The 17,940-nt window shown below is 40.3% G+C and overlaps 1 protein-coding gene across 2 annotated transcripts; it reads right to left on the reverse strand.

The window, feature by feature from the left end:
• Window positions 1-4,089: 4,089 nt before the first annotated feature.
• TRIM59 (tripartite motif containing 59) lies at window positions 4,090-16,035 on the reverse strand. 2 transcript variants are annotated; one of them, XM_047785701.1, is made up of 3 exons: window positions 15,805-16,035; window positions 14,762-14,832; window positions 4,090-5,537 (listed from the first exon to the last, which is right to left on the reverse strand). In XM_047785701.1, the coding sequence occupies exon 3, from the start codon at window positions 5,532-5,534 to the stop codon at window positions 4,329-4,331; it is 1,206 nt and encodes a 401-aa protein (XP_047641657.1). In that variant the 5' UTR covers window positions 5,535-5,537; window positions 14,762-14,832; window positions 15,805-16,035; the 3' UTR covers window positions 4,090-4,328. The 2 variants fall into 2 exon arrangements, with proteins under 2 accessions (XP_047641657.1, XP_047641651.1); XM_047785695.1 differs by having other exon boundaries at window positions 14,762-14,837.
• Window positions 16,036-17,940: the final 1,905 nt, after the last annotated feature.

Below are 17,940 nucleotides of genomic sequence, written 5' to 3' on the forward strand. Positions count from 1 at the left end.
GGAGATTGTAAGAAGCTGACAATTTTGTTAGTGGTAGACTACAGAGGAAATAAATTTCTGAAGGGTCAAGTGACTTGCCCTTAGTCCCAACCTGCTACCTGCAGAGTTAATGTCAGTTGATGATCAGTAAAGTTTAGATCATGTTACCAAGACATGTCATACTCTCATTCACCTCTGACCTACACTGGAAAAGCTTGCCAACTAGTATCGTAAAATTTGTAAGGTCTTCCACTTAATTTAGATAATCACTATTTATTACCCAAATAAGGATGAGAATTTAAATATTGTACATTCTTTGAGTTCCTGTTGTGGCTTAGTGGGTTAAGGACCCAACTTGTATCCTCCCAGAGATAGGTTCAGTCCCTGACCTCACTCAGTGGGTTAAGGATCCAGCTTTGCCATAAGTTGTAGCATAGGTCGTGTTGCCTTGACTATGGTGTAGGTTGCGGCTCCCATTCCAGTTCAACCCCTAGCCCAGGAACTTCCATATGTATGCTACATGTGCAGGCGTTTAAAAAAGAAAAAATTTATATAACATTCTTTTCTAAAACTTAATGTGCGTAATTGTTTAAAACATTGCCCAAGGCCAGTAAACGGTGTCTGAAATAACTAGGATATCTTTTTTTGTCTTTTCTAGGGCCGCATCTGTGGTATATGGAGGTTCCAGGCTAGGGGTCCAATCTGAGCTGTAGCTGCCAGCCTACACCACAGCCATGCCAGATCCGAGCCATGTCTGTGACCTACACCACAGCTCACGGCAATAGTGGATCCTTACCCCACTGAGCAAGGCCAGGGAATCAAACCTGCAACCTCATGGTTCCTAGTTGGATTCGTTAACCACTGAGCCACAATGGGAACTCCTCATTTGTTGAAAAAGGAAAAATTCCCAGTACAGTAGCTTCAGAAGAAAGATGTAAGGATTAATTTCCTTAGTGTAAGTGGATATTAAGATGGAGTGCTGTTTGCCCATCATGTCAAGAGTTTTTTTGTTGTGTTACACTGTATTAGCTGTAGAATATTACGATGCTACTGGAAGAAAGTTGGCAACCACTTGCTTTTCAGAAGGAGTTTTGGTATTAAGTCTTTGCCTAGCTCTTCAGTTTCTAGATACTGATCCTGAAGGAATTAAGGAGTTAATTATCTCTTTATTCAGTGCACCATCGTTTAGGAACTTAAAAACCAAAGACAGTTTGTATCATACCCATTTAAACTAAATAAACTAGCATGGACTTACATATCTGAAATTCAAGAATGGTCTTTTTTTGGCCATGCCCACAGCACTGGTGAGAAAAGAGGTGAATGGAAATTACATTTTAATAACCAATGGAGTAGTAGAACTTAGTACTAACTTTTTAAAGAGTTAAAGTAGGAGTTCCCATCATGGCTCAGCTGTAACAAACATTCCTGGTATTGCTAAGGATGCAGTTTTGATCCCTGGTCCTGCTCGGCGGGTTAATAAGGCACTTGTATTTGCCATGAGCTGTGGTGGTCACAGACGTGGCTTAACTCCTGTGTGGCTGTGGCCGTGGCTGGCAGCTGCAGTTCCAATTCGACCCCTAGCCTGGGAACTTAAACATGCTGCACATGCAGCCCTAAAAAAAAAAAAAAAAAAAAAAATTTTAAAGGCAAAAAAATTGAAGTAGGTAACACCTACATAGCCTCATGAACATTCCAAAGCAACCACTCCTCAGTTTAAGCACATTAAGCCACTCAATGCAAATATCAAAATGAGTTTATTAAAATATACACTTGTTATACATACAACTTAGAAATATTTCAAGACTATAAACTTTAAAGTTTACAATCTCATCCTCCTGGTAAAAATACAAAAGAGAACAAACAGCATGTATAAGGATCAGTCATTTGTATATTTGACTATATTCATGCACACTACATAAAACTTAACCAAAAATAGTTTTTATCTACTAAAAACTGGCAAGTTATAAAATACTAATGTCAGACCTAAAAGGCATCAATTTTTAGCTGTGATTCTTAGACACAGATTGACAGGCATAGATTAGAAAACCCTAATTTTGTAAAAATCTTCAATCTCCTTTTTTTTTTTTTGTTTGGCTTTTTAGGGCCAGACCCAAGGGCATATGGAGGCTCCCAGGCTAGGGGTCCAATTGGAACTATAGCAGATGGCCTACACCACAGCCACAGCAAGGTGGGATCTGAGCCACTTCTGCGACCTACACCACAACCCACGGCAGTGCTGCATCCTTAACACTGAACGAGGCCAGGGATCAAACCCAGATCCTCATGGATCCTAACTGGGTTCATTTAACAGCTGAACCACAAAGGGAACTCCTTCAATCCTTTAAAAGCACAACAGATGAACTCTGAAAAGAATCCATGAGGTCTCAAACTAACTCTATGACCTTGGGCAATTTTTGTGTAAGTGAGGGTTAATTCCTATTTCAAAAATGTGAGATTAGGAGTTCCCGCCGTGGCGCAGTGGTTAACGAATCCGACTAGGAACCATGAGGTTGCGGGTTCGGTCCCTGCCCTTGCTCAGTGGGTTAACGATCCGGCGTTGCCGTGAGCTGTGGTGTAGGTTGCAGACGCGGCTCGGATCCCGCGTTGCTGTGGCTCTGGCGTAGGCCGGTGGCTACAGCTCCGATTCAACCCCTAGCCTGGGAACCTCCATATGCCGCGGGAGCGGCCCAAGAAATAGCAGCAACAACAACAACAAAAAAAAAAAGACAAAAAATGTGAGATTAAATGTTAAATACATATTTCAGTGCTTACTAAAAGTACATGGCTCTTTAGGGTTGTGACTAGTACTTAACTTCCAGGGTAAGTGTGTAGCTGAATACATATATATCTCCTCTTGCCTCCATTATACCCTCCACATGTTCTTTGCCCACACAACATATTGTTGTGCTATTCTGATTCTCACCATAAATTAACAAAATAGCCATACACCTTGGTGTCCAGACTCGTTCTCAGCAGATAAGACATCAGGAGTATTTTAGAACTAGTGTCCTGATTACAGCCATATTTATCTGTAGGACTAGGAGCGTTCCCTGATTTGACCTGTAAAGTCTGAATTAAGTAAGGCTCCTAAAGATGTGATCTAAGCAACAGCCAATTTGGAATTTCTAGAAAGCATATAAGTTTGTTACATGGACAAAAGGGCCAAAAGTCCTACCACAAAGCACCATGATTCCAATCCCTGCTAATAAAAGGAAACCAAAAGGGATTTGACTTAATAGCTAAGTAGGCTCCCTTCATAATAAAGTTCAAGAAAATAAGATCAAATTATTGGTACTTTGGCATTAGTATAAGAATGTTTGACAGAAAATTTAAGACAGTTTTAAAGACGGTTAACATGCCATCTAAATCTGAGGGTGGAATTACTAATAACACTTGTTCTAATTTAGAGTTTTTACTCCAAGAACTGATTTGACTGACAAGACTAATGCTACACAAAAGTCAAATACAATCCTAACATAAACCACAGAATAAAAACAAATATTCAGAAATGTTACTTGTTGGTCCTTAATGGCACTTTATATTTCCAAAAGCAATAATAGTATTAGGAATGAATGTTGACCAATTATGAGGTACATTGATCAAATGCATTTTTTTTTTCCAGCCAAACCCACAGCATATGGAAGTTCCCAAACCAGGGATCAAATCCAAGCCTAAGGTGCAACCTGTACCACAGCTGCAGCAATGCTGGATCCTTAACCCACTGTGCCAGACCAGGGATTGAACTGGTGCTTCCGAAAACAGGCCGCCGGATCATTCATTAACCCACTGTGCCACAGCTGGAACTCCTAATCAAAACATCTTTACCTAAGCAATCTCATATCACCTTTAAGACATTGCTGCTTGAATTTAAAACCTCACCATCCTTAATTTGCCCATTCCAAATTGTCAAGCCATGTACTACTAAAGGCTTATTGTACTTTTCAGGATTTAGCCATCTTTTAATTAAAGGCTGCATATACATAAAGAACTGCAAAGCCAACCACTGCACTATATAATGCTAAAAGACAACATTGGTACAAGAATGTTTAACTGTCACACTGAGTCAAGCTCTCAGGCCAATAAAAAAAAAAGAATAATGTATTAATACTCAAATAATCACTAAATTTTATTCTAGTTTTCAGAAAACTAGAGACATTGTCTCATTTCTAACTTTTGACCACACATTTTCAACAAAAGCATGAAAGTTTTAACCTTTCTATACTATTTATATCTGTTGCAAATTTTAGCTTGCCATTTTATCCATGCTATCTGTATTCTTCCTTTTAGCAAATGGTTGTTAGTGTCTGCTGTACAGAACAAGCCTATTTAAACAATTCAGGTTTGAATTTTCAATGAGAAATTATTTTCAACATGAATTCCTTCAGTAAACATAAAGTGTGACAAAGTATATTCTTTAAATCATGAAGATTGTTAGATAAACTTTGGTAAACAGATAGGGAGACCTCAGCAAAACATGTTGAAGTGACTTCATTTAAAAAGGTTATTATGTGTTGGTTAAAGAAGAGGGTCAGCATCACTATTACTAAAATTAGTGTAACAAGGTTTAGAATCTTTAAAAATTCAACTTCTTTTACATCCTTATCAGGCCAGGAACATGGCATCCTTTTTGAAGAAATTTTCATTTCAGGAATGAGAAGTTCCTTAATTTGTCCAATTTCTGTTCTGCTCCAGTCTTCTTTAAATACTTGGCTTACTCGAGGATAAATTTCAACAGGCTGTACCTCAGGAAGTGGTCTTTGTTTCAAAAGCTGCACACGTTGGCGGATGTCATCAACTTTTTCAAGAAATTTAAGTGGAGATTCTTCTTGTAAAGATGCTGTCATTGTCATTAATTCAAGCTGCTGCTCTCTCATTTCTTTCATTCTTTCAATTTGTGGAGTACATTCTTGATTAATCAGATTGTCAACATCACAAAGAGCAGTTAGGAAATTTTTTTTTTTCTGTTCTAATGCATCACTAAGCTCCTTAAAATACTGGAGAACAACTTCCTTATCACCTTGAACCATTTTCTCCAAATGAGATCTTTGTTCTTCCAGCTTTTCAATAAGATGAGTAAGATCTGTCCAGTGTGTATCAGTTAACTGGTCAAGCAGTTTTTGAGGTGTGTCCTTTTCTTTTATATAGGCACTTTGAAGATCATCTATAGGATGACCATGATGTTGACCTATAGTCAGGCAATGACCACAAACTAATTTTTTATCCAGTAGACAATAAACATTCAGTGGCTGCCTGTAATGTTCAGGGCAGGTGACAATATCTGGATGGTCTTCTTGCTGGTACTTTTCAATAATAGCCCTTAACGCAAAATTAACAGGTAAAGATTCAATACCAGTTGGAGCAATTTCAATAATACTTCGGCAGTTAGGGCACTTGAGTGGAATTCGTAAAGGTCTCCATATATAAAAGTTACCAGATGCCTGTAGAATGTCTTCCAAACAATTTCTACAAAATGTATGAGAGCATGGTAGTACACGAGGATCTTCAAAAATACTATAACAAATGGGACATGTTAACTCATCCTCAAAATTGTGCATTTCCTGTCAAGAGAAAAAAGTATTTTAAGTCTACATATGACAAAGACATATGCACATGTTACACGTTTTAGGTGTTAACCTCCTGTTAATAAACTGTACTTCTCATTTAAAAGAGGATAATTAAGGCATTTAATAAGATTCTTTTTTAATTAGTCTTCTATATAATGTAATCCCTAATACTGAATAATTAATCATCTTTATGGAATAAAAATCATGCTAAACAATTTTAATTTGTAATAAAATGCTTCTAATTAAAGCTTTTTAAGTTTGTTTCTATGTAGTGAAGACTAAGTTAAATCCAAAGTGCTCTTGTAATGGATTACATTTTGAATGAATAAGCAATGAGGTCCCTGTGCTATATACAGCACAGGAAACTATATCCAATCTCTTAGGAAAGGCTATGATGGAAGACAATATAAGAAAAGGAGTGTGTGTGTGTGTGTGTGTGTGTGAGATTGGATCACGTTGCTGTACAGCAGAAATTGGCACAACATTGTAAATCAACTATAATTTTTTAAAATGTAAAGATTTTTTTCTAAATACAATGTTGTGTTTAAGTCTACATAATGATTTATAACTAGTCTGTGCAACTTTTTACATCTAAGATGCTAAAATCAAAACCATTCTCGGAGAGTTCCCGTCGTGACGCAGTGGTTAACGAATCCAACTAGGAACCATGAGGTTGCAGGTTTGATCCCTGCCCTTGCTCAGTAGGTTAGGGATCCAGCATTGCCGTGAGCTGTGGTGTAGGTCGCAGATGCGGCTCGGATCCCGAGTTGCTGTGGTTCTGGCATAGGCCGGCGGCTACAGCTCTGATTAGACCCCTAGCCTGGGAACCTTCATATGCCGCGAGAGCGGCCCAAGAAATCGCAAAAAGACACACACACACACACACACACACACACACACACACACACACACACACACACACACACACACACCAACTATTCCCAAATAATGAACAGGTAAGACTAAATATTTCTATTAAATAACCAGTTAATTTTTAGCAAAATTATACTCAATTCATACTCCTAGTTGGCTCAACCATAGTTTCTAAAGTAAGTTACTAAATTTCTATTCTATAAATTCCTTAGCTTCTTGAATTCAAATACTAGTATGTGTGCATCAGCATAGTGTGATATTCAAAGTAATGATAATTCGAAGATCTGGAAGGGAAAAACATTTCCGAGTTGGTTCTTGCAATAAAAAATTTGAATGGGAGTTTCCACCGTGGCTCAGTGGAAACGAATCTAACATCCATAAGGGTGCAGGTTCGATTCCTGGCATTGCTCAGCGGGTTAAGGATCCAGCGTTGCCATGAGCTATGATGTAAGTCACAGACGCAGCTCAGATCCCTCATTGCTGTGGCTGTGGTGTAGGCCAGCGGCTACAGCTCTGATTCAACCCCTAGCCTGGGAACCTTCATATGCTGCAGGTGCAACCCTAGAAAGGCCAAAAAAAAAAAGTTTGGATGATGAAATGTTGGTTGTGTTAACTATGAATTACTGATCACTAGAGCATTAGTGGTAAAGAACACTGTTGCTATCTTTCCTTTGTAAAAGAAATCCAGCAACAGTTCAGAGACCCTTGATTTCACAAGTAACTTGACCTCTGGGCAAGTTATTGACATTTCCAACAACAAAAGCCTGACAGTTTCTCATCCTACCACCTTACAGTCTTTCTTTGTACCTATCCTCACTGCAAGCCTGTAAAGAACCTTAAAAGGCAAGACAAAAAACCCAAGTACCATTCATATAAAATATAAAGCCTACCAAATCTTCAACATCTGCAAATAACTAATTAAACTTTTAATAAACATAACCTCTTTAGACTTTTTAGCTCTGTGTACCTTATCTGCACCATTTGCAAAACCAAACTCTTATTCACTAAGTCCTCCCCAGATTAGTTCCCCTACGAATTCACTAAACACTGCTCTTCTGCTTCATAACCCTTAGCTAGATTTTTATTAAAAGAATTCTGTAACATTTTTATATACATTAGAATAAAGCCTGTAGTAAGGGCAGGAATTGTGCCTAACAGAACTTGACACACAACAGTCATACACTCAATATTGTTTGAATAAACACTGCTCCTCAAGAAGCCAATATTAAGATCTTTTTTTTTTTTAGATAGCAAAGTCTCTACTTAGTAAAACTACCAAGAGTCCTTCAGAAGGAGTTCCTGCTGTGGCATAAGGGGATTGGCAGTGTCTTGGGAGTGCTGGAACACAGGTTTGATTGCCAGGTTAAGGATCTGGTATTGCCATAGCTTTGGCTTAGGTCAGAACTACAGCTCAGATATGATCCCTAGCACAGAAATTCCATATGCCACAGGGCAGCCAAAAAAGAAAAAAAAAATCCGTAAGAAAATACTCCACTTTAGAAACCTGCCCACAAAAAAAAAAAAAAAAAAAAAAAAAAAAGAAAGAAAGAAAATACTCCACATACCAACAATATTAAGAGTCCTAATGAGGGGAGTTCCCTGGTGCCTTAACAGGTCAAGAATCCAGCATTGTTGCTGCTGTGGCATGGGTTTGATCCCTAGCTCAGGAACTTCTGCATGCCACAAGCATGGCCAAAAAAAGAATGCTAATGAGCCAAGATGTGGCACAGAGAGACTAAAAAGCTTGGACTGTGGGGCATTCCAGGAAACAAAAGTAACTGGGCAACAGTACAGAAGATGACATTCACTGCAGATGTATTCAAGTGCCTACATGTTAGGACGCCTTTATACTTTATACTCTATACCTACAGACAGCTCTGAAATCATGGAAAAACCACCCAAGAAAAATGCTTCTCATGGTTTATTTCAGTGATGTCAGAATTCATAACAAAGGAATAAAAAGAACAGCACTTTGCAAGGAAGACATAAAATGGGACATATATTCAATTTAGATATATTAGATCTATTTAACGTTTAAGTACCACAACTTAGCCCTAAAACACAACCAACCTTTCCCCCCAATGCTTCCCTTCTATGTTCTATATTTGTCAAAAAGTTAGAAAACAGAATTTTCCCTGGGAACCCATTTTAAGACCCCCCCCCCAAGCTCAACTTTCTTTAGAATGAGGATATTCAGGACAATATTATAAAGAAAACATCACCTCTCGGAGTTCCCAGTTGTGGCTCAGAGGTAACGAACCCAACTAGTATCCCATGAGGTTGTGGGTTCAGTCCCTGGTTAAGGATCTGGCGTTGCCATGAGCTGCCATGTAAGTCACAGATGCTGCATGGATCTAGCATTGCTATGGCTGTGGTAAAGGCTGGCAGCTGTAGTTCTGATTCAATCCCTAGCCTGGGAACTTCCATATGGTGCAGGTACGGCCCTAAAAAGCAAAACAAACAAATAAAAAAGAAAATATCATCTCTTGAACCTAAGTTCAGTGGAAGCGAATTGGTCTCAAACGTTATTTCCATAGCATATTAAACTTTTGATAAAATTTAATCATAAATGTGCACATAACTTCAAGATATCTATATCAAGTCTACTCTTGGACCACCCTCTTCCAGCTGACTTATTAAAAACTGATTTTAGGCAACAAATTCATGAGAAGTCACAACTGGCTAGAAGCCTAGTTGATATTAACTTTGTAAGGGCAGGAGAAAAAACTGTGATTCTCAAAAATGAAAGACCCCTTACCCAGCCTTTCTAAGAAGCTATTGCAGAGAGAAAAGAAAAGCAAGAGTTCTCACCAGGAAACTGTGAAATGAAATCCTGGACAACTACGCAGCAAATCTAGAGAAAAAAGAAGTCTGGAGACAGAAATCCAGAAGGATGTCTTTAAGGAAATGGAACTGACAAGATGTTTCATGTGTCTGAACATACTGAGAAGTAATGAGAAAACTACATTTAGGGAAAAGTGATGGAATCACCAAAGAGGAAACACTGTAACATATTACATAGCCCAGCTGTTCTAGTAGTCACAATATTATAAATATTAAATACCGAATTTACCAAAAAGCATGACTGTTGGGATTGAATGTGTCCCCCAAAAAGGCATACGTTGAAATGCTAACCCTTAAGGTGATGTAAGTAGTCTTTGGGAGGTAATCAGGTCATGACAGTAGGGCCCTTATGAATGAGAATAGTGCCCATATAGGTAAGAGGTACAGGGACTGCTTCCTCTCCTTCTCTGCTCTCTGCCTCGTGAAAACACAGCCAGAAGATGGCCATCTGCAAATGAGGAAGAGAGCTTTTGCCAGAATCCAACTACACCAGTAACCTATCTTGGACTTCCCAGCCTCCAGAACTATGAGAAATAGATGTTTGTTGTTTAAGCCTCCTAGTCTGTGGTATTTTTGTAATAACTGCCCAAACTAAGAAGATGACAAAATTATATTTGGAGGATGGAATAAGAGGAAAAAAACAGTGTTTATGAACTAAATCTTAACCTCCCCTTATAAGAAGTCAATATGAATCTAACAGTGAAAAATCAAGAAATCATATTAAAAGCAATTATTTAGAAATACAGACACAATGCCAAAAAAAAACAACTAAAGGCAATGGAAGCGATTGCTTCTGGAGAGCAGAACTGAGGGGTGGGAAAATTAAGGGCAGGGGGCTGCTGTTTTCCACTATAAACCTAAATTCTACTGTCTTATGGTCAACTAACATGCAATTAACAGTATTTAAAAAAAAATTTTTTTTTGGCCACAGCATGCAGCAGCCTGACATGGGATCTCAGTTCCCAGACCAAGGACTGAACCTAGGCCACAGTGATGAAAGCTTCAAGTCTTAACCATTAGACCACCAAAGAACTGCCTCCAAATATTAAAATTTTAAAGAAAGAAAGACAATCCCACATCGACCCAGGCAGAAATATAAGATACCTTAAAAAGGAAAACAAAAACATAATGGTCTCAGAATTTTCTGGGAGACCATAACTTCCAAAGATGGCCACAATTATCTCCCACATATGTTCTGCAATGTGACTTTGCTGGTACTCTCACATCAAGAGATGAATTCGACTCTCCCCTCAAAAAGATCTGGGCAGGACATACGACTCCTCTGACCAACAGGACACAGTACAAGTGACACCATTTCAGTTCTGAGTATAGCCCTTAGCTAGCCTGGCAGATTGCTGCCTCTTTGCTATGTAAAGTCTAGGCTACTTTACTGATGAGAGAGGCCAAATGAAGAAGCAATGAGGTGCCAGACATGTGAGTGAAAAAGCCACCTTGGACATGCAGCCATCCAAACCTTCAGATGTTTGTTACACAGCTGTAAAGAGACCATCTCCAGAACAGGGAATGCTAAAAGAATGTCCACAGGGTCTGAAAGGAAAAGGCTATGACCAAAGAATTCTCTATCCAGCCAAGATGCAATTTATTCATGTGAAATAATAAAAATAATCTTACCAAAATCTATAGGGTTAAAAAAAAAAAAAAGTTCTACAGGGTACAGCAGAAGCCACATACTTTCATTGCCAGGCAAAAGTGACAACATAAAAATGATTCAGTTGGGAGTTCCCATTGTGGTGCAGCAAAAACAAATCCGACTAGGAACCATGAGGTTGCGGGTTCGATCCCTGACCTTGCTCAGTGGGTTGGGCTCCGGTGCTGCCATGAGCTATGGCATAGGTCAAATATGCAGCTTGGATCTGACGTTGCTGTGGCTGTGGCGTAGGACAGCAGCTGTAGCTGCAATTAGACCCCTAGCCTGGGAACCTCCATATGCCGGGGGTGTGGCCCTAAAAAGAAAAAAAGCAAAAAAAACAAAAACAAAAAAACCCAAAAAACTCAGTTGTTCCTGTCGTGGCTCAGTGGAAACGAATCTGACTAGCACCCAATGAGGATGCAGGTTTGATCCCCGGCCTTGCTCTGTGGGTTAAGGATCCAGCATTGCCGTGAGCTATGGTGTAGGTTGCAGATGTGGCTTGGATCTGGCATTGCTGTGGCTGTGGTGTAGGCTGGCAGCTACAGCTCTGATTTGACCCTAGCCTGGGAATCCATATGCCATAGGTACAGCCCTAAAAAGACAAAAATAACAGTAATAAAAACAATAAATAAAAAGGATTCATCTAAAAAAGAGGGGAAAAAAGAAAACCAACCTAGGAAAAGCAGAAGGAACTAATGAACAAAACAATGAATTAGAAAAACAGAAAATTGTTAGAATTGATAAACCCAAGAGCTGGCTCTCTATAAATAAACGAGCCATTAGTTATCTATGACAGGCAGTTTCCAAGATGTCCCCCAGTGACCCCCACCTCCTAGCTGTCACATCCTTTTGTAATCCCCTCCTCTTGGGACCTAGTGACTCCTAACAAATAGCACACAGCAGAAGTGACAGGCTATCATTTTTAAGACTTCGTAATTAATGACCATGGCTTCTGCCACTCCATCTCTTAGATCACTCTCACTGAGGGAAGCAAGATGCCATGCTGCAAACAGACCAAGGTCCACTGGTGTAGCAGGAAACTAAGGCCCTAAGAAACTGAAGCATCAAAGAACTACTACAAAGTGAGCTTGGAACCAGACACCTCAGGTCCAAGTAAAATCCTGCAATGACTGCAAGCTCATGGGAGACCATGAGCCAGAGGAAGTCAGCTGAAGTATGCCTAGATTCCTGACCCAAAGAAATTGTTGTCTTTTTTTTACTGCTGTTGTTTTAAGCTGCTAAAATTTGGGATAGTTATGCAGCAATAGATTAATATACTATCCTAAACAAGAGGGTAAAGAAAGAAAAAATATATATACTAAGTTAGCATTGAAAAAAGGAAATAAATCAAATACAGAAAAAGCCAAAATTATGGAGAATACTTTGCATAAGTCTATGCTACTATAGTTGAAAAATCTACAAGAAATTAATTATTCTCTATGTCAGCTCAAATACCAAAACCGCCCAGAAAAGATTAAAGCAAACTATGAGAGAAATTTACAAGTGTGAAAGATGCCACTCTGAAACAAAAAAGCGAAAGGAGGAAAACTTCTCTGGTGAGTTCATTCAAGTGGTTAAGAAATAATATAACCACTATATTATTATAAATATATGAAGATAGTATAACATGATTTCAAAACCTAACAAAGATAATACAAACTAAAAATAGGCCAATTTACAAAATGGATAACTGATGTAAAATCCTAAATAAAATATTAGCAAAAACAAATCCTGATCACATTAAAAGAATACAGTACAGGGACAAATAAGGTTGTTTTCAGAAATGTAAAATTAATTCAATAACAGAAAATTACTCAGGTCAATGGAGAAAAACTGTGTGACCACATTAGATGTGAAAAAAGCAGATAATATAAAAACCGATAAGCACAGTCCATAAAGTGAAATGTTGGTTACCAGGGGCTCAAGGGAGGAGGGCCAGAGAGTTACTGTTTGAGTACACAGTTTCAATTTAAGAAGATGAAAAACTTCAGGAATTAGATAATGATGTTCACACAACAGTGTGGAATGCCCTTGATGCCATGAACTATACACTTAAAAATACTTAAAATTCGGAGTTCCCGTCCCGGCGCAGTGGTTAACGAATCCGACTAGGAACCATGAGGTTGCGGGTTTGATCCCTGGCCTTGCTCAGTGGGTTAAGGATCCGGTGTTGCCATGAGGTGTGGTGTAGGTTGCAGACGCGGCTCGGATCCCGCATTGCTGTGGCTCTGGCGTAGGCCAGCGGCTGCAGCTCTGATTAGACCCCTAGCCTGGGAACCTCCATATGCCGAGAGAGCAGCCCCAGAAATGGCAAAAAGACAAAAAAAAAAAAAAAAACCTTAAAATGGTAAACTTTGTTCATTTTTTTCCAAAAGTGGTAATTTAATTGGATTTTAGAAGCATATTAAAATGGGATATGATTAAAAAATAATTTGCTACCTTTTTCAACTGTCCATTATCTTGAAGAGATATAAATTTATATATATACATATTTTTATTTTAAAACAATAAAAAGCTTTAAAAATATTTAGTGTATTGCCTGTTATGCAACCTGTCTCCTGCTAAATTAATTTTAGTATCACTTTATATTATTCTATACTTTTAAAAAGCAAAAGAACAAATTCAAATAACCCAAGTGAAATGTTATTTTTCTCCAGTGAATACTAAAAGCCTAAGTACAAATTCATAACTTAGTTCAAGATTTCCTGCTTCCTTTTTAAAAGTCACTCCCATCGTGGCTCCGTGGTTAATGAACCCAACTAGCAATCATGAGGACTTCCATCAGCCTCCCTCAGTGGGCAGGCTTGGATCCAGCGTTGCTGTGGCTGTAGTAGGACGACGGCTACAGCTCTGATTCAGCCCCGAGCCTGGGAAACTCCATATGCCTCAGGTGCAGCCCTGAAAAGACAAAAGACCAAATAAATAAATAAATAAATAAGTCACTAAGAGGAGTTCCTGTTATGGCTCAGTGGCAATGAACCCTACTAGTATCCATGAGCATGCAGGTTTGATCCCTTGCCTCGCTCAGTGGGTTAAGGATCCAGTGTTGCTGTGAGCTATGGTGTAGGTCACAGACGCAGCTCAGACCCTGCGTTGCTGTGGCTGTGGTGTTGGCCGGCAGCTACAGCTCCAATTGGACCCCTAGCCTGGGAACCTCCATATGCCGCTGGTGAGGCCCTAAAAAGCAAAAAAAAAAAAAAAAGCAAAAAAAAAAAAAGAAAGAAAGAACGAACAGCTACTTGGTCATTACAAAGGAATGCAGATCTGCAGATCAATATGTAAATACATGGTAAAAAAGTATCCAGATAACCTAATAAATTCAACTTGGAGATCACTATGTGTTAAATGTATTTGTCTGTATTAATATGCACATATCCTTTTTTTTTTTGTCTTTTGTCCTTCTAGGGTCACACCTGTGGCATATGGAGGTTCCCAGGCTAGGGGTCCATTCGGAGGTCTTGCTGCTGGCCTATGCCAGAGCCACAGCAACACCAGAGCAGAGCCGCATCTGCGACCTACACCACAGCTCCTTAACTCACTGGGCAAGGCCAGGGATCAAACCCGAAACCTCATGGTTTCTAGTCGGATTCTGTTTCCACATATCCTTTTAAAATTTCTAGGAGGACAAACAAAACAGTTAATAGTGACTAACGACCAACTTTAAGCTATAGATAAGATTAGGGAGTTGTTTACTTTTTACTTTATGCTCCATCTATATGTTTACATTTTATACACCCACCAACATATCTTTTTTCAAAAGATTTAAATTTTTCAACTTACAGTTTGTCATACACTCAGTAAAAATTTACTGAAAATTTCTTTGATATTCACTTAATTTCCCAGAACTTACCACTTTGTTGACCTTCTGGTTTGAAGACTGAATATACTCTATCTTCTCCAACTTTTTCAGATGGTTTTATTCTATTCTAAAATAAAAATAACTTTAATGTTCTGGATTTACATTCTCAAAAAAATACATTAAGTACGGTATCATAGGGAATGGCTGTTATTTCACTGTCTTTGATGTTTATGCTCTCTAAGCCTGTGTTTTCGGAAAAGTAGTGACAAACTTCAAAAGCTGTGGAGCAGCAGGAGCGGCATCAACTGCACCTGGAAAATCCCAATAATCCTGTGACCAAGTAAGTTGTCACAAAGGACCTCTTATTAGAGCGTCAACTAACTTCGGAGCTCTTGAAAATATTCGCCAACAATGGTGATAAGGGAGCAAATATTCACGGTCATTTCAGACTGCTGAAAGCTAGTCGGAAGACAAGAAGCATCCATTTAAGTGAAGATTTTTGTCAGCTTAAAATTATAAATCTTGATTTAGGTTATTCCCATCAATACGTCTGTTCATCTCTTGGTTCAGCCATTTAAATGTTGAGAGATCCTGGGTCAGTTTTACCTAATGCCTCTCAAAACTGAGGTCTCACATCTGTAAAACGGGCATAATTACACCTACTCCTGTTAAATCCAATGAGAACCTCTCGAAAAGAAGAGGCCTAAAACAGCGCTACCCTTCCCATCCCATACCCCAAAGCTAAGGGCAACTCCACCCCTCCCGCCGCGGGGTCTCTCTCCCAACGCCCCGGCTCCCTCGGCTCCGAACCCCCGCGAGGTCTCCCAGCCCGGCGGAGCCCCGCTCCTCCCACCCTCACGCCACAGAAGGGTCCTTCCTCACGGAAACGCAGTTCCACACCGGAAGGGGGCAAAGAGGTTCCTCAAACGCTGCACCTGGGACGAACGAGAAGTGATGCGGCACCCAAGCCAGCCCTCTCCATCATTAAGCCCCTCGACTCTCCTCCAAACCCCGCAAGACACCAGCCTGCGCTACAGGGGAAGAGAGGGACCCAGAGCCGCCATCTCCAAAAGAAGAGAAGCTCTTAGACTCACCGTGGAGACGAGCGAACCAGGTACCTCCACCGGCTGAAACAGCTCCACAACCTGCAGTGAGAAGCTAAGAGCTGCGCAGCGTACCCGCCCTCCTCCGCCCAGAGGGCCTTCAGGTGCCCAGACGGGGCGGGGCTCACGAGCCTCACAACGCAGGCGCAGTGTCCCGGCAACCTTCAACTGCGTGGCAGCAGCCAATGGGAAAGAGCGCGGGGCCGTGGTTCGAAAGTAAACTGCCGACAGCTGGGGCCGGGCGGGGCGGGCGTGATCGCGTGGGCTGGGCTAGAGGACGGGCGTGGTTTCTGCTCCTGCGCACTAGGCACGGGTTGCCACCTGGGAGCTAGGCAGGCGCGCAGCAGGGAACGCTTCTGGCCGCCTTGAGTCCCGCCTTGGAGGGCTACTGGGCGGTGTTGCAGGAGAGGCGGGGTCTAGCGGAGGCAGATGTTTTTTATAAAAAAGCTTCATACCACACCTTATTTAACCTGGATTTAAGCCGGCACGTCGTAAATGTAGACTTTAAAGGGCAGCGTCTTTCATCTGACCTCACAGGTTCCCTGAGCCCTGAGGGCAGACGCACCCCACTGGGCAAGCTCTGTCTTCTCCTGAACCCTGGTTTCCTTTTGTTTAGGGACTCTGGACGCATAAACCCACCAAAGTACTTGGTTGTAGCAAAGGAGGAGGGGGCTTCTGATTATTGAGAATTCTCGTGTAGTTAAAGAGAGCCGACTCTGGGAGAGCTAGTGGGACCTTAGGATTCACGATCTCCCTGCATCTCTCCTTACTCTTCCTCCCGCTCCCCAGCCCCGCCCCCTCTTTCCACGCTGTGAAATTATTGCCTGGAGATGGCTGTTGCGCAGAATTCCTGACTTCCAATTCAATTTCTCCACCAAGTTCCTATTTCACTTTCTTAGTCCCAGACTCAGAAAACGCACAGTTCAGTAAGTCCTTTACCCTTTTTCTTGAGAAATCGTATCCAGCTGTAGCTCAAGACAAACTCATCACAGCTTGCCTCTCTTAACAGCGGATAGAAGTCGATCACGTGTGCAAAATAGAACTGTTAGCCTCCATATACTGTGTATTGCCAGTACTTTCAGATCTTATGCTCTTATGCAGTAAGTTACAGAAAAATAATAAACAATAAATCACACTAAGGTAATAGCAGTGTGTCCTGAGTCAACCTCCTATATGTTTACCAATTCAGCTACTGAAAAGATTGCTTATGATGTATGGATTCCACTGTAATGTGGTGGTGTATATACATGTAGGCTTTATTGTGCACACAAATTTTTTATTTAAACATTGGTGTCATCCTAAGGAGTTTTCCTTTTTGTCAAAGCAATACGTTGTTAATATCTTTCCATGCTGCAATAAATGCAGCATACTTTTATATTATTTACTCTTTTAAAAAATGTAAGAGTGGGCGTTCCCGTCGTGGCTCAGTGGTTAACGAATCTGACTAGGAACCATGAGATTGAGGGTTTGATCCCTGGCCTCGTTCAGTGGGTTAAGGATCCCGCGTTGCTGTGAGCCGTGGTGTAGGTCACACACGCGACTCGGATCTGGCGTTGCTGTGGCTGTGGTGTGGGCCCCCGGCTACAGTTCCCATTGGACCCCTAGCCTGGGAACTTCCACGGGCGGCGGGTGCAGCCCTAAAAAGGCAAAAAAAAAAAAAATGTAATGGTGATGTTAACTAGGGACCTTGGGTAATTATGATGTAGGTTCTTCACTTTTAACAAATGTACCACTCCAGAGAAGATGTTGATAAGGGGATGAACTATGCATGGAGAGGGGGCAGGAAATGCATGGGAATTCCCTGTACCTTAGCCTCAGTTTTGCTCTGAACCTAGATAAAAGTCATGATGATTTTTAACATTTTAATCATTAATGTCTTAATATTTTTTAATTTTAAATAATTTTTTAAAATGTAAACCCATTACAGTTAAAATGGATAAATATGGCTGAATAATGCTTTGAGTTACATTTTTTCTACCTGTTTTCTCTCTACATTCCTTAGCTAAAAAAAGTTTTTTACTATAGCAAGAAATAGGTATCTCTTACTACTCTTTTTTTTTAAATTATTCTATATAACTGAGCTTTCTCTTACTATTCTTAACTGGCTTTTGTTTTCCAAAAATCTCA

This window comes from Phacochoerus africanus, chromosome 1 (assembly GCF_016906955.1).
Source record: "Phacochoerus africanus isolate WHEZ1 chromosome 1, ROS_Pafr_v1, whole genome shotgun sequence".
NCBI lineage: Eukaryota > Metazoa > Chordata > Mammalia > Artiodactyla > Suidae > Phacochoerus > Phacochoerus africanus.

Bases quoted from the DNA above. Each gene is read 5' to 3' on its own strand.
- TRIM59 (XM_047785701.1), bottom strand. From the start codon at position 5,534: ATGCACAATTTTGAGGATGAGTTAACATGTCCCATTTGTTATAGTATT.